At 45.7% G+C, this 14,810-nt stretch overlaps 1 protein-coding gene across 1 annotated transcript; it reads left to right on the forward strand.

Moving 5' to 3' along the window:
• Positions 1-7,268: 7,268 nt before the first annotated feature.
• Positions 7,269-8,909, forward strand: LOC141145572 (E3 ubiquitin/ISG15 ligase TRIM25-like). The gene has a single exon (XM_073632371.1). It carries the CDS (start codon positions 7,293-7,295, stop codon positions 8,883-8,885), a length of 1,593 nt encoding a protein of 530 aa, XP_073488472.1. The 5' UTR covers positions 7,269-7,292; the 3' UTR covers positions 8,886-8,909.
• The last annotated feature ends 5,901 nt before the right edge of the window (positions 8,910-14,810 follow it).

The following is a 14,810-nucleotide window of genomic DNA, read 5'->3' on the forward strand; positions in this document are numbered from 1 at the left end:
CTATGTAGTTGAACACTTCCGGGTGTAGAGACCATTCTTGATTCGACACTCATTGTCGACTCAAGAAATCTGCAGTGCTGTTCAGTTCCCCTTTCAGGTGAATTGCAGAGATGGATGCTAGATTGGATTCTGCCCATTGAAAAATGTGACTGGCCACCAGCATTAGTTGATGACTTCTGGTGCCTCCTTTCTTGTTTATATAAGCTACAGCCGTCATATTGTCTGAACGGACCTGTAGATGATGACCTTGTATTGTATTCTGAAAGAATAACAGAGCCCTGAGGACAGCTGTTAGCTCCTTCCAATTGGACGAGAGAAGCTTCTCCTCTGACGTCCACCTGCCTTGTGCCCAGTCTGAGTTGAGGTGGGCTCCCCAGCCCCAGCTGCTCTCATCCATAGTAAGTATGGATGTGACAGTAGAGATCCAGAGAACCCCTTTGTTTAAATTCTCTGTCTCCTTCCACCAACAATGGCTGCTGTCATAAGTCCTAAGACCGACATCACCTCCCTCACTGTATACTTGGCGCTGCTCTACTGACAGGATCTTGTACCCCAAGTACAAAATGTTCTGTGTTGGAGTAGTGTTGGACTTTTCCAGACTGATTATCCACCCCAACCGACTCAGGCTGAGCTGTGTCAACTCTAGGTCCCCACGAAGTTGTTTCTCCAAATGGGCCGTGAGGAGTAAGTCGTCTAGATATGGAATGATCGAGACTGACTGAAGTCTTAACGGAACTAATGCCTCCCCGAGAACCTTGGTAAAGATTCTCGGGGAGGATGACAGTCCGAAGGGAAGTGCTCTGCACTGGAAATGATACATTTTGGTGTCTATCTGGATCGCCATCCGAAGAAATTTCTAGCATTCCTTCCTTATTGGGATATGCAGATAGGCGTCCCTTAAATCCAGGGTAGCCATGAACACCTCTTTTTGGAGAAGATTCCTTATCGAGTAAATGGACTCCATTCGGAATTTTTTGTATCGGATGGAGCGGTTCAGAGGTCAGAGGTTCATGATAAGTCTGAACTTTCCAGACGGCTTTTTTACCACAAAAATGTGCAAGTAAAAACCGTCCCCCTGTTCCTGAATGGGGACTGGTGTCAATACCTCTTGATCCACCATTTCCCCTATTAACAGAGGTAAGGCCTTAGCCTTTTCTGAGTGTCTTGGAAGCTTTGTGACAAGAAACTTTGAGGGAGGATCGCTGTGAAATTCCAGCGCATACCCTCTTTTTATAATGTTTAAGACAAACTCGTTTGAGGTTATCTTTTCCCACTGTGGGAGAAAATTCACTAACCTTCCTCCCACCGGAACCCTGATGTCACTGGGGTTTAGGGTTTGAATTGGGGCGGTTAAAAAGTATGCCCCCTTTCCCTTTCCCTTTTAGTCCTGTCCAGTGCTTTTTGGGTTTGAACTCCTTCTCTGACTTGGAGGGTTCCTTTGAGGGACGAAAACATTTTCTTTGAAAATTTTTCTTTTTAATGGGAAAGGTTTTCTTTTTATCCACCGTTCTTTCCAAGGTGGTATCTAGTTCAGGCCCGAAGACTAAGTCTCCTGTAAAGGGGACACTGCACAGGTGTGTTTTAGATGCCGTGTCTCCCCCGCAAGTTTTTATCCATACTGACCTCCTGGCTGCGACAGAAAGCGCTGCGGTTTTAGCCGTAAATTTTATGGCATCAGTGGAAGCGTCAGAGATGAAACTTGTCGCCTTAAAAAGCATAGGGAAGGTTTTCAAGAGCTTCCCCTAGGCATGCCTGCCTTTAGGTGTTCTTCTAGTTGGGATAACCAGAACTCCAGATTCCTGGCAACACAAGAAGTGGCTAGAGCTGGTTTTAAGCCTGCCATAGAAGCATCCCAGGCCCTCTTTAAGACTATGTCTGTTTTCCTGTCCATTGGGTCCTTTAAATGACCCATATCCTCAAAAGCAAGGTCAGACTGTTTTGAGACTTTGGACAGAGGGGCAACTAGTTTAGGATTTTTATTCCAGACCGCCTCTGGGCTCTCATCAAAGGGGAATTTCCTTTTAAGGGGATTTGGAAAGAAGACCTTTTTATCTGGCTCGGCCCACTCCTTGCGGACAAGGTCAGAAAGCACTTTATGTATAGGGAATACCTTAGCTTTCTTTTTCCCCAGAGCCTCATACATTTTATCATGTTTGGTCAATTGAGTTTCTTCCTCATCAATTTCCAGCGTATCATAAATAGCGCTCAACAGCTCATCTACTTCCTCAAGAGACAGCTTGTATTTTGCTGCTTTGTTAGCTACAACCTGATCCTCCTCCTGATCTGAGTCTGCATCAGGGGATTCAGGGCTAACCAACACAGGGCTATGCTCCCTGACTGTACGGGGCTCCCCAGAACTGGGTGTTGTAAGGCATGGTGAGGAGGGAATCGCAGCTGCTTTACTGGTGGAAGCAGACGTGCTTACATTTGCGATTAACTCGCGGAGAGATTTAAAGGTTGCCATAAATCTATCCCCTATTTTGTAGACGCTATAACTTTTGCGCAAACCAATCAATATACGCTTTTTGCAATTTTTATTACCAAAAGTATGTACAAGAATACATATCAGCCTAAACTGAGAAAAAAATTTGCTTTTTATAAATAAAATTGGGGCTATTTTTTTACATCAAAAAGTCCAAAATAGTTTTTCAAAATTGACGCTCTTTTTTTCTTTATAGAGCAAAAATGACCAGAGATGATAAAATAGCACCAAAAGGAAGCTCTATTTGTAGAAAAAAAAGGATGTCAATTTTGTTTGGGTACAACATCGCACGACCGCACAATTGTCAGTTATAGCGACGCAGTGCCATATCGCAAAAAATGGCCTGGTCATTGAGCAGCCAATTCTTCCGGGGCTGAAGTGGTTAATTGGAAGTCACATTTAGGTTGTTGTTGGACACGGTGGAGGAACTAACACCTATGCAGGCTTCCTGACACCAACATTTGGATGATGTATCTAGGAGAGGGGGGTTCAGCAACTTTGACATCTCCCATCCTGTTCTTGGACAACCAACATCTTCACATTCCATGGTGCCTGGATGAAGGTGTCAATGCTACCTGTGTGGATATAAATGCTATAGTATGGTGTGAGGAGTCTCTTCTAGTTACATAGCCCCATCCTTGATGTCTCAATGAGATGATGTAACTAGAACAGGGGGGTTCCACACCTTTCACACCTCCCATGCTGTTCTTGGATAATCAACATCTGCCTCAACACATCTAATGGTGATTGGATTAAGGTGTTGGTACTACTTGAGTACATGTTGGGGTATCTTTCTGACACTCATTAAAACTGAAGAAGTGGCTTAGAGAATCTACACAATGTCTTCGACATTACAGAACAAGTCCTGCTCAATGTGACCAACTGCTACTAGCTAAACAATGAATGTTTTTTCCATACTGCACTGTATAAAATAATGGTTAGTTTATATTAAAATAATGGAACATATGAGGTGTGTCCAGAAAATAATGAGAATGATGCTTTAAAAATTATTTTATTGAAAAATTGTACAATTGAACACAGTCTTCTAGTGGGATGGCGCTCAGATCCGGCGTAGTGACTCTTTGGACGTTATCCACACTACCAAAATGGCGTCCGTTCTCGTGTTCAAATCCTGAGTCACAATCCTGACTGTCGGTCACAGTTGAGAACAGACCTCACTGCAGCGACGTACTGTTCCGTTTTTGACCGATGGTTTACTATAGGAATGATTGTGGAGGAAACGGGAATTACCAAGTCAATTGCTCATGAAATTGTGACTCAGGATTTGAACACGAGAAAGGCGCCATTTTGGTAGTGTGGATAACGTCCAAAGAGCCACTACGCCGGCTCTGATCGCCATCCCACTAGAAGACTTTCAGGGGCGCTATGAAGAATAGAAAAATCCCTGGGAACGTTGTGTACACTCACAAGGTGCATATTTCAAGGGAGACAATGTTCAAGTGTAACATTTTTCAATAAAATAATTTTTTAATATCATTCTCATTACTTTGTGGACACACCTCGTATAATGACACTGTTCACTGTAAATGTGGCTCCTCGTGTTGCTTCTTCCTCTTACTTTCCAGCCCTGCTGTACAGGGACTGCAAGAAGTTGATACCAAATCACATTCAGTTACTTACATTGCTTGAAGTTAAAAAATAAATGAATGATTATACAGCTGCATTCATTTGTGTCTTTTATATCTGCATCGAGTTTGGCTTCAATGGTCTGATTTGCAATAGTTTCTCATAGTTGAGCTCCTTATTTATTTGGATCTCCTTCTCTGCAGCCTTTCCAGTTCCAGGACATATTTTTGGTTAAAGTGATTGTAAACCCTTACAGACCACTTTTTACTACAGGTAAGTCCATAATAAGGCTTACCTGTAGCTACCCCGGATATCCCCTAAACCTGCACAGTTTAGGAGATATCCCCTGTATCAGCATGTGCCGACGTCATCAGCACATGCACACTGAAGCAACGGCTCGTTCGTGTCATTGCTTCAGCTGATGTGCCGTTACCGGCGGCTCCCACGCGCAGGAGTGATGTCATCGCGGCTCCAGCCAATCACAGCACCAATACCGGAAATAACTCTGGGAGACATGTTGCCAGGCAGAGCAGTGTGCCAGGACCGCTGCGGGGGCTTTAATCTAAGGTGAGTATTTCATAATGAGCTAGTATGCTATGCATACTAGCTCATTATGTCTTTGTCTTGCAGGTTTTTTTTTTGTGGGTTCACAACCACTTTAACTCCTTTCAAAACTAGAGTGGACAGTATTGAAGTAATATGACTTGTCTCGCTCACTTGAGTCCTCAATAAATTTTAGATGTTAGATGTAGAAGCTGCAGATTGGAATTGAGATCTGATAAGAATTGAATCTGTTAGGAGAAATACACAAAAGCTGCCTTTGCTGAATTTTGCAATCTGTAATGGTTTGTGATCCTCATCCTTCCTTCTCTACCTGCTGGGTCACTTACCCAGAGCTACCATGTGTTTGTCTAATGTTCGTGTTTACTTCATGTTAGGGCTCATTTACACTTGCTTCGGTTTCAACAAGGCTTCAGACAGGCTTTGATAAAGCTCTCTTAACGCTAGTCAAAGCTCCTGTCACTAAATAAAATGGTTAGCTTACAGTCCTGTTTACACCTTGCTTTTGCTTTGTTTTGGCTTCACTTCAAAAATTATACCCCATGTAGCTTCAGTGGTGCTTCAAAGTGTCTACAAAGCCTCCATAGAAGTGTATGGCAAAGATCGCTTGAGGCCTCATTGATGCCCCGCAAAGCCTCACCGAAGCTTCACCGAAGCCCTATTGAAGCCCCATCGAAGCCTCATTAAAGCACCAAGCAAAAGCAAGGTGTAAACAGGACTGTAAGCTAACCATTTATTTAGTGACGGGAGCTTTAACTGGCGTCCAGAGAGCTTTAACTACTTCCTGCCCGGCCTATGGCAGATTGATGGCCGGGCGGTGGTTCAGCTATCCTGACTGGGCTTCATATGACGTCCAGCAGGATAACAGCCGCCATGCACCCGCGGGGGCGCACATAGTGGCGATCGGTGGATCGGTGTGTCAGTCTGACACACCGCTCCACCGGCGGAGGCTCTTTACCACGTGATCAGCCGTGTCCAATCATGGCTGATCATGATGTCAATAGGAAAAGCCGTTGATCGGCTTTTCCTCACTCGCGTCTGATAGATGCGAGGAGAGGAGAGCCGATCGGCGGCTCTCCTGACAGGGGGGTCTGTGCTGATTGTTTATCAGTGCAGCCCCCCCCTCAGATGCCCACACTAGACCACCAGGGAAACCGCCAGGACCACCAGGGAAGGGGGCAACATGTGGATGGCCAGGTATGTACCCCATGGCCATCCACATGTGCAAATTATGCCCAATCTGTGCCAATCAATGCCCACAAATGGGCACTGACTGGCACCATTATATATCAGTGATGCCCATCAATGCCACCCATCAGTGTCATCAATGCCACCAATCAGTGTCATCAGTGCCACCTATCAGTGTCCATCAGTGCCACCTGTCATTGCCCATCCGTGCACATCCATACCACCTATCAGTGCCACCCATAAGTACCCATCAGTGCCACCCATAAATACCCATCAGTGCCACCCATAAGTACCCATCAATGCCACCTACGAGTACCCATCAGTGCCGCCTATGAGTGCCCATCAGTGCCGCATACCAGTGCCACCTATCAGTGCCCATCAGTGCTGCCTATCAGTGGCCATCATCAGTGCCACCTCATCAGTGCCACCTCATTGGTGCCACCTCATCGGTGTCCATCAGTGCCACCTCATCAGTGCCCATCAGTGCAGCCATATCAGTCCCCGTCATTGAAGAAGAAAACATACTTATTTACAAAAAATTTTAACAGAAACAAAGAAAAACTTGTTTTTTTTTCAAAATTTTCTTTGAAAAATTGTCTTTTTTTATTTGTTGCGCAAAAAAAAAAACCACAGAGGAGATCAAATACCATCAAAAGAAAGCTCTATTTGTGGGAACAAAATGATAAAAATTTGTTTGGGTACAGTGTTGTATGACCATTCAAATTGTGACAGCGCTGAAAGCAGAAAATTGGCCTGGGCAGGAAGGTGTCTAAGTGCCTGGTATTGAAGTGGTTAACCAAGCCTCTCCAAAGCCTTGTTTTGAAGCAAGTGTAAACTAGCCCTAAGTGCCTCATCAAGAAGGGACAAGGACATCCACATCCTTCTCTGTCATTGATTTTTTATATATACATTTTTTAATGAACTGTTCTTAGAGTTGTTGGAAGTGATCTGGGAGTGTACACTGTGCATGTAATACAAGAATTGCTGGGAGCAAAGTGAAGGAGCATTTTTTGTCTCTGCCATAATTCCTGTCTCTGTTCCGCCTGCTTTGGAGTTTGGGGTTTTTCTGCCCACCTTTGTATGTTCCAGCTCCTCCTTTTACACTATTCATAGTAAAAACACTTTTAACCACTTGTATATGTCTCGGGACAGGTTTCTTTTACCGTTGGAAATTATTTTCTCCTAAACACAAAAAACAAAAAGCATAAAACATGCAAATAGCTATTCACACTACATTATATAACTTAACTTTGTGTCTTGTCTGCAGAAGCAATTTAAAGCTAAGAATCAGTACAATGTGTATCAACATGTAGAGACATATACCTTCAATATAAACTTTTATTTGTCCACCAACTTCCTCAAGATAAAAGCTGCAAGACCAGCTCAGCCCCACCCTGTGCCGAGAAATGTGAGATGACTTTGGATTTTCAGTCTCAGAGACTTTCACTTTCATTTCTCTCTTCTGCTGTCAGCGATGGCGTCTGCTGATGTGAGACAAGAGCTGGACTGTTCCGTCTGTCTGAACATTTATACAGATCCTGTAAACCTGAGATGTGGACACAACTTCTGCCGGGTCTGTATTGATGGTGTGTTGGATACACAGGAGGGGTCTGGAGGTTATTCCTGTCCTCAGTGCAGAGAAGAGTTCCAGGATCAGCCTGTACTGCACAGGAACATAACACTACGTAACATAGTGGAGGCTTTCCGATCTTCCCAGCTGGAAGAAGGGAAGACTGGAATCTTCTGTACTTACTGCTATCACTCTCCTGTACCTGCTGTTAAATCCTGTCTGCATTGTGAAGCTTCTCTGTGTGATAATCACCTGAGAATCCACAGCAAGTCACCGGAACATGTCCTAACGGATCCCACCACTTCCATGGAGAACAGAAAATGCTCCATCCATAGAGAACTTCTTAAATATTACTGCACTGAGGACTCTGCCTGTATCTGTGTGTCCTGCAGGCTGGATGGAGAACACCGGGGACACAAGGTGGAGACTCTGGATGAGGCCTCCGAGAAGAAGAAACAGAAACTGAGAAATGTTCTGCAGAAACTGATGACCGAGAGAGAGGAGACGGAGAAAAGAGTCCAGAGTCTGCAGGATCGCAGGAGAAAAGTACAAGAAAAATCAGCTGGTCTAACAGAGAGAGTCACTGCCCTGTTCATAGAGCTCAGGAGACATCTGGAGGACCTGGAGAATAGAGTCCTGAGGAACATCTCCAGCCAGGAAGAGCGGATCTCATTGTCTGATCTGATCCATCAGCTGGAGATAAAGAAGGAGGATCTGTCCAGGAAGATGGAGGACATTGAGGAGCTGTGTAACATGACTGACCCACTGACTGTCCTACAGGAATCAGACACAGGGGACTTGTGTGATACTGAGGAGGGAGATGATGAGGACAGAGAGAGACATGATAGACTCCTCCATGATGGAGGGGATCTGGATGTGTCTGGAATCTCACACACATTACACACAGGGTTATCTGATATGATAAAAGAGGTAAATGTATTCTTCTATATACAGGAAGCTTCAGACATATTGCTGGATGTGAACACAGCTCATAATAATCTACAGATATCAGATGACATGAAAACTGTATTCTGGTCAGATATAGAGCAGAATCGTCCAGAAACACCGGAGAGATTTCAGAGGTGGCCCCAGGTATTAAGCAGTCGGAGATTTTCCTCGGGGCGACATTACTGGGAAGTGGATGTCAGTGAGGTAGAAAATTACATGATAGGGATGTGTTATCCCAGTGTAGAGAGGGGAGGATGGCAGTCAGGGATTGGAAATAATAACAAGTCCTGGTGTTTGTATAGGTATAGCGGTGTGTGTTCTCTAAAACATGACAATAAACATATCAGAATATCTCCCAATCTCTCCAGTAACAGAGTCAGGATCTATGTGGATTATGAGGCCGGGCGGCTGTCCTTTTATGATCTGTGTGACCCGATCCGACACCTCCACACCTTCACCACCACCTTCACTGAGCCCCTCCATGCCGGGTTACGTGTAGGAAAAGGTTCTATAACAATATCTGGGGGTGAAAGGCGACGTGAGAAATAATAATATAACAGAAAATCTGCCCAAACCTGCTGACATCACAGAAATCTGAATCTGATTATTTGCAACTAATGGAATAATGCAGAAGATTCATATTCCATATGTCATAAATCTAAAGGTTCCCAACACAAACAATCACAGCATTGAAACAAAAAATGGGGGGATGGTGGGGGAAGGGGTAAACCCAATAGAAATTGGTTTTAAAGGGGTTACTCTGTGCAACAATGTAGTCAATGGTCTTGATTAATAAAATAATTCTGTTTATTCAATCAACTTAACTTTTAAAATCACATGTAAAGGTAAATTATGCAAATGAACACAACAATAATGTAAGTGCGGCTGCTAGTAACAAAACAGACAGGACTAACATTACAAAAGACAACATATAAAGCTACCACATCTGTTTGTATTTAACTGGTATTCCAAAAATCCGTCAGACCGTCAGTGCTAGTATGGTGGCTCCTCGGAAGCTTCTGCTGCGGTGATCCCAGTACTGAAAAGTTCCTTAGTCAGTGTGGTGTCCGTGTGGTATCCGCCGCTCTTGGAGCCCACTGCGATCAGGAAATCCCAGCTGCGGTAAGCCGCCGTGCACTCTCCTCAGCCCGCTGCGCATGGACCGGGCAGCGTTGTGACGTCTCGCCCAGCAGCCACCCAAAGGATTCCTAACGTTGGACAGAGGAAGCACTGACATCCAAGCTTAGATGACCGTACCGCCCAGGAGTCTTGCAGTAAAGATGTAGATGGTAACGTACAGCCACCTCAATAGGATTGATTGTCATAGCAACTCTATTTGCAGGTTGTAATACCATACTGCTTAGCATAACCGTCTCCAATAACACCTGATTAAGATGTGTTGATTGAAATCAATGATCCTAGTCTTTGCTTGGAATTTGTCTGAACCATGAACCTGTATAACATAAACCAAGATTTACAAATGACTTACTAATTGCTATTTAGCCATCATTCACATACAAGAGGAACGTTCCTTACCCTCCTTAACAGGATTTTTGGAATACCAGTTAAATACAAACCCTGATTCAACAGATGTGAATACGCTTAGCACTTCACTACCCAGGTTCACCATAGGTGCTTCCTCTTTATTGCACCCTCCACCCCCACTTGCATTATGCCACGTTTGACTGTAAAAGTTAAAATTCAAATGATATAGAACCATTGACCAAGGAGTTATTAAACACCACAATTTGGCTAATTTGATGGCCCTTAATGGTCACCGAGGCATAATGGGACACGCCCTGACCGGGTAGCTTTATATGTTGTCTTTTGTAATGTTAGTCCTGTCTGTTTTGTTACTAGCGGCCGCACTTACATTATTGTTGTGTTCATTTGCATAATTTACCTTTACATGTGATTTTAAAAGTTAAGTTGATTGAATAAACAGAATTATTTTATTAATCAAGACCATTGACTACATTGTTGCACAGAGTAACCCCTTTAAAACCCATTTCTATTGGGTTTACCCCTTCCCCCACCATCCCCCCATTTTTTGTTCTAGTGATTTGTATGGTTACAGCAACAATACCCTAATGGGTTAAAAGTGTACGGGCAATCGCGAATATCGTTACCCAGTACAGGTGTTACTCACGTTTTCCCTTGTTTCCAATCCCCCAACCCCTTTCCCCTTCCTAATCTTTTTTGAATCACAGCATTGAGAAATCTCAGCACAGGAAAGTGTGATTTATTCTCTTATAGTGACAATAATAAGATTTGGGGTTTTCAGGGGTTCATTAAGGGCCAGTTCACACCACATGCAGTCCAGTGCGTTTTTTTCTGCATAAAAAATTCATAGAAAGTAGGTTATATGGTTTTCAATGGTATAGTTCACACCAGTGCTTGCAGTTCCAGTTCCAGAAAAAAAGTAGAACATGCTGCATTTTTCCTGCACTGGAATGTACTGGAACGCTGTAAAACGCACAAAAAACGCACTGGAACACCCATGTTCTTATTAAGGTTAAGGGAAAAAAATAGGGGGGGGGAATGCACTGGACTGCATCAAAAACGCACCAAAAACGCGCATAAAAAAAAGCATCTGGAGAGCATCCGGACTGCGTTTCTATGGTGTGAACTGGCCCTTATAATGACAATAATAAGATTTGGGGTTTTCAGGGGTTCATTAAGGGCCAGTTCACGCCACATGCAGTCCAGTGCGTTTTTTTTCTGCATCAAAAACACATAGAAAGTAGGTTATATGGTTTTCAATGGCATAGTTTACATCAGTGCTTGCAGTTCCAGTGCGTTTCAGTTGCAGAAAAAAAGTAGAACATGCTGCATTTTTTCTGCACTGGACTGTACTGGAACGCTGTAAAAAGCATCAAAAACTCACGGGAACGCAACAAAAATGCACTGCAACTCCCATGTTCTTATAAGGTTAAGAAAAAAAAAGGGGGAGAAATGCACTGGACTGCATCAAAAGCGCATCAAAAACATGCATTTAAAAAAGAATCCGGAGCGCATCCGGACTGTGTTTCTATGGTGTAAACTGGCCCGGATGCGTTCCAGGTGCTTTTCTTCATGCGCGTTTTTGATGCATTCCAGTGCGTTTTTGATGCAGTCCAGTGTTTTTTTTCCCCTCTTTTTTCTTAACCATAAATAAGGACAAGTGTGTTGCAATGCGTTTTTGATGCGTTTTACAGCATTCCAGTACAGTCCAGTGCAGGAGAAATGCAGCATGTTCTATTTTTTCTGGAACTGGAACACACTGGAACTGCAAGCACTGGTGTGATCTATGCCATTGAAAACCATATACAGTACCTGACCGCGAGATTGTGTTTCCAGCGTGATACCATCGCGCTGGTTCTCGGCGACAGGGTACTGTGAATGTCGCGCTGGCTCACTCATCGGGAAAGGAAAACTTTGTTTTCCTTCCGCGATGAGTGACAGGCAGCGCTGACAGCTGTCTAGTATGAATCCTGAGGCGGGAACACCGCGCCAAATTTTAAATGAAAAAACCGGCGTGGGTTCCCCCCTAGGAGGCATACCAGGCCCTTAGGTCTGGCATGGATTGTAAGGGGAACCCCCTATGCCGAAAAATCGGCGTGGGGGTCCCCCCCAACCCATACCCTTATCCGAGCACGCAGCTCGGCCGGCCAGGAAAGGGGGTGGGGACGAGCGAGCGCCCCACCCCCTCCTGAGCCGTACCAGGCCGCATGCCCTCAACATGGGGGGTGGGTGCCTTGGGGGAGGGGGGCGCCCTGTGGGGCCCCCCCACCCCAAAGCACCTCGTCCCCATGTTGATGAGGACAAGGGCCTCTTCCCGACAACCCTGTCCGTTGGTTGTCGGGGTCTGCGGGCGGGGGGCTTATCGGAATCCGGGGGCCCCCCTTAATAAGGGGGCCCCCAGATCCCGGCCCCCCACCCTGTGTGAATGAGTTTGGGGTACATGGTACCCCTACCCATTCACCTAGGCAAAAGTGTCAATATAAAAAAAACACACTACACAGGTTTTAAGAGTAATTTATTAGTCAGCTCTGGGGTCTTCTTCCGACTTCTCCCGGTGTTCGGCCTCTTCTCCCGGTGTTCGGCCTCTTCTCCCGGGCCCCGCCGCTATCTTCTTCCAGCTCTATTGCCAGCGAGGGGCCCGGTCTGCTGCCGCTGTCTCGCCGCCGCTGTCCCGGTGTTCGGCCTCTTCTCCCGGTGTTCGGCCTCTTCTCCCGGGCCCCGCTGCTATCTTCTTCCAGCTCTATTGCCAGCGAGGGGCCCGGTCTGCTGCCACTGTCTTGTCGCCGCTGTCTCGCCGCCGCTGTCTTGTCGCTGCTGTCTCGCCGCTTCTTCTCTTCTATTCTTCTTCCCCGATGTTGACACGACGCTCTCTCCGGCTCGAATGCTGTGTGTGAGCTGCGGAGCCATTTATATAGGCGGTAACCCCGCCCCCTTACGACGTCATGGTCCCAGCATGCGCAGGGACTCTGGGGCCATGCCCCCTTATGACGCCAGAGTCCCTGCGCATGCTGGGACCATGACGTCGTAAGGGGGCGGGGTTACCGCCTATATAAATGGCTCCGCAGCTCGCACACAGCATTCGAGCCGGAGAGAGCGTCGTGTCAACATCGGGGAAGAAGAATAGAAGAGAAGAAGCGGCGACAAGACAGCGGCAGTAGACCGGGCCCCTCGCTGGCAATAGAGCTGGAAGAAGATAGCGGCGGGGCCCGGGAGAAAAGGTCGAACACCGGGAGAAGTCGGAAGAAGACCCCGGAGCTGACTAATAAATTACTCTTAAAACCTGTGTAGTGTGTTTTTTTATATTGACACTTTTGCCTAGGTGAATGGGTAGGGGTACCATGTACCCCAAACTCATTCACACAGGGTGCGGGGCCGGGATCTGGGGGCCCCCTTATTAAGGGGGGCCCCCGGATTCCGATAAGCCCCCCGCCCGCAGACCCCGACAACAACGGCCAGGGTTGTCGGGAAGAGGCCCTTGTCCTCATCAACATGGGGACAAGGTGCTTTGGGGTGGGGGGGCCCCGCAGGGCGCCCCCCTCCCCAAGGCACCCACCACCCCATGTTGAGGGCATGCGGCCTGGTATGGCTCAGGAGGGGGGGGCGCTCGCTCGTCCCCACCCCCTTTCCTGGCCAGCCGGGCTGCGTGCTCGGATAAGGGTCTGGTATGGATTGGGGGGGGACCCCCACTCCGATTTTTCGGCATAGGGGGTTCCCCTTACAATCCATGCCAGACCTAAGGGCCTGGTATGCCCCTAGGGGGGAACCCACGCCGGTTTTTTCATTTAAAATTTGGCGCGGTGTTCCCACCTCAGGATTCATACTAGACAGCTGTCAGCGCTGCCTGTCACTCATCGCGGAAGGAAAACAACGTTTTCCTTTCCCGATGAGTGAGACATCTCGGCGCTGGCTCCTGCAACGGGGCTCGTAGGTGTCAAATCTCGCCGAGAAGTGCGGCGAGATTGACACAATATCGCGGTCACCTACTGTAACCTACTTTCTATGCGTTTTTGATGCAGAAAAAAACGCACTGGACTGCATGTGGTGTGAACCGGCTCTAAGTGTTAGAGGTCAGTGTTAGATAAGACTATTATCATTGATTATAATTTGAATGATTATTCTAAATTGTCAGAAAATGTAATGTACACTATTGCAGCTTGCCAATACTTAGATGTGGTGACTGCATTGGTTTTCTTTTTTCAGACTTTTTTTTTCTATTTTTACCTAGAGATCCTGCCAGTAACACACTTCCTGTCCTAGGATGACACCACTCACTCATGGTACTGTACACTGTAGATTTTTAGGTACTGTCATTTTTTGGCTCCGTTCCACAAGCGTACGCAGTTTTAAAGCGTGACATGTTGGGTATCTATTTACTCAGCATAACATCATCTTTTATATTTCACCATATGGGTAATATATTGTGTTTTAAAATTGTGTGTGTATTAAAATTCATTACGTTTTTTTTTTCTCAAAAAAATTTGCATTTAAAAAGACGCTGTGCAAATATAAAAATATGCAACACCCACCATTTTATTCTCTAGGGCCTCTGCTTTAAACAATCTATAAAGTTTGGGGGCTCTGGGCAGTTTTCTAGCAAAACAATGCTGATTTTTACATATAGGAGAGGAATGTCAGAATTGGCCCGGACTGGAAGCGATTAATATCAGACTGCAGAGTGCACAGGACAACACTGGATTTCTGGCAGGATTCACAGGGTGATTTGTACACTGATTGAATAGCTATAACAATATTCTTTCACATGTATATTTAACAGATCAAAATGAAGGAAATAAGTGAAGTTGGTTGTTATCTTCATTGTAGTTTATTGTTGCTGTCAGACAGAAGTGTACAAAGCTGTAAAGCTCTAATTGGCTCAGAGTGCTGCCCCTCCCCCCCATGCTGCTGTGTAGGTGATTACAGGAAGTGATATCAGGACCAATTCAGATATATACAACAGTTCTATGTAGACAA

This window comes from Aquarana catesbeiana, linkage group LG05 (genome assembly GCF_042186555.1).
Source record: "Aquarana catesbeiana isolate 2022-GZ linkage group LG05, ASM4218655v1, whole genome shotgun sequence".
In the NCBI taxonomy this organism is placed as follows: Eukaryota; Metazoa; Chordata; class Amphibia; order Anura; family Ranidae; genus Aquarana; species Aquarana catesbeiana.

Excerpts from the sequence above, each read along its gene's own strand:
- LOC141145572 (XM_073632371.1), top strand. The coding sequence starts at position 7,293 with ATGGCGTCTGCTGATGTGAGACAAGAGCTGGACTGTTCCGTCTGTCTG.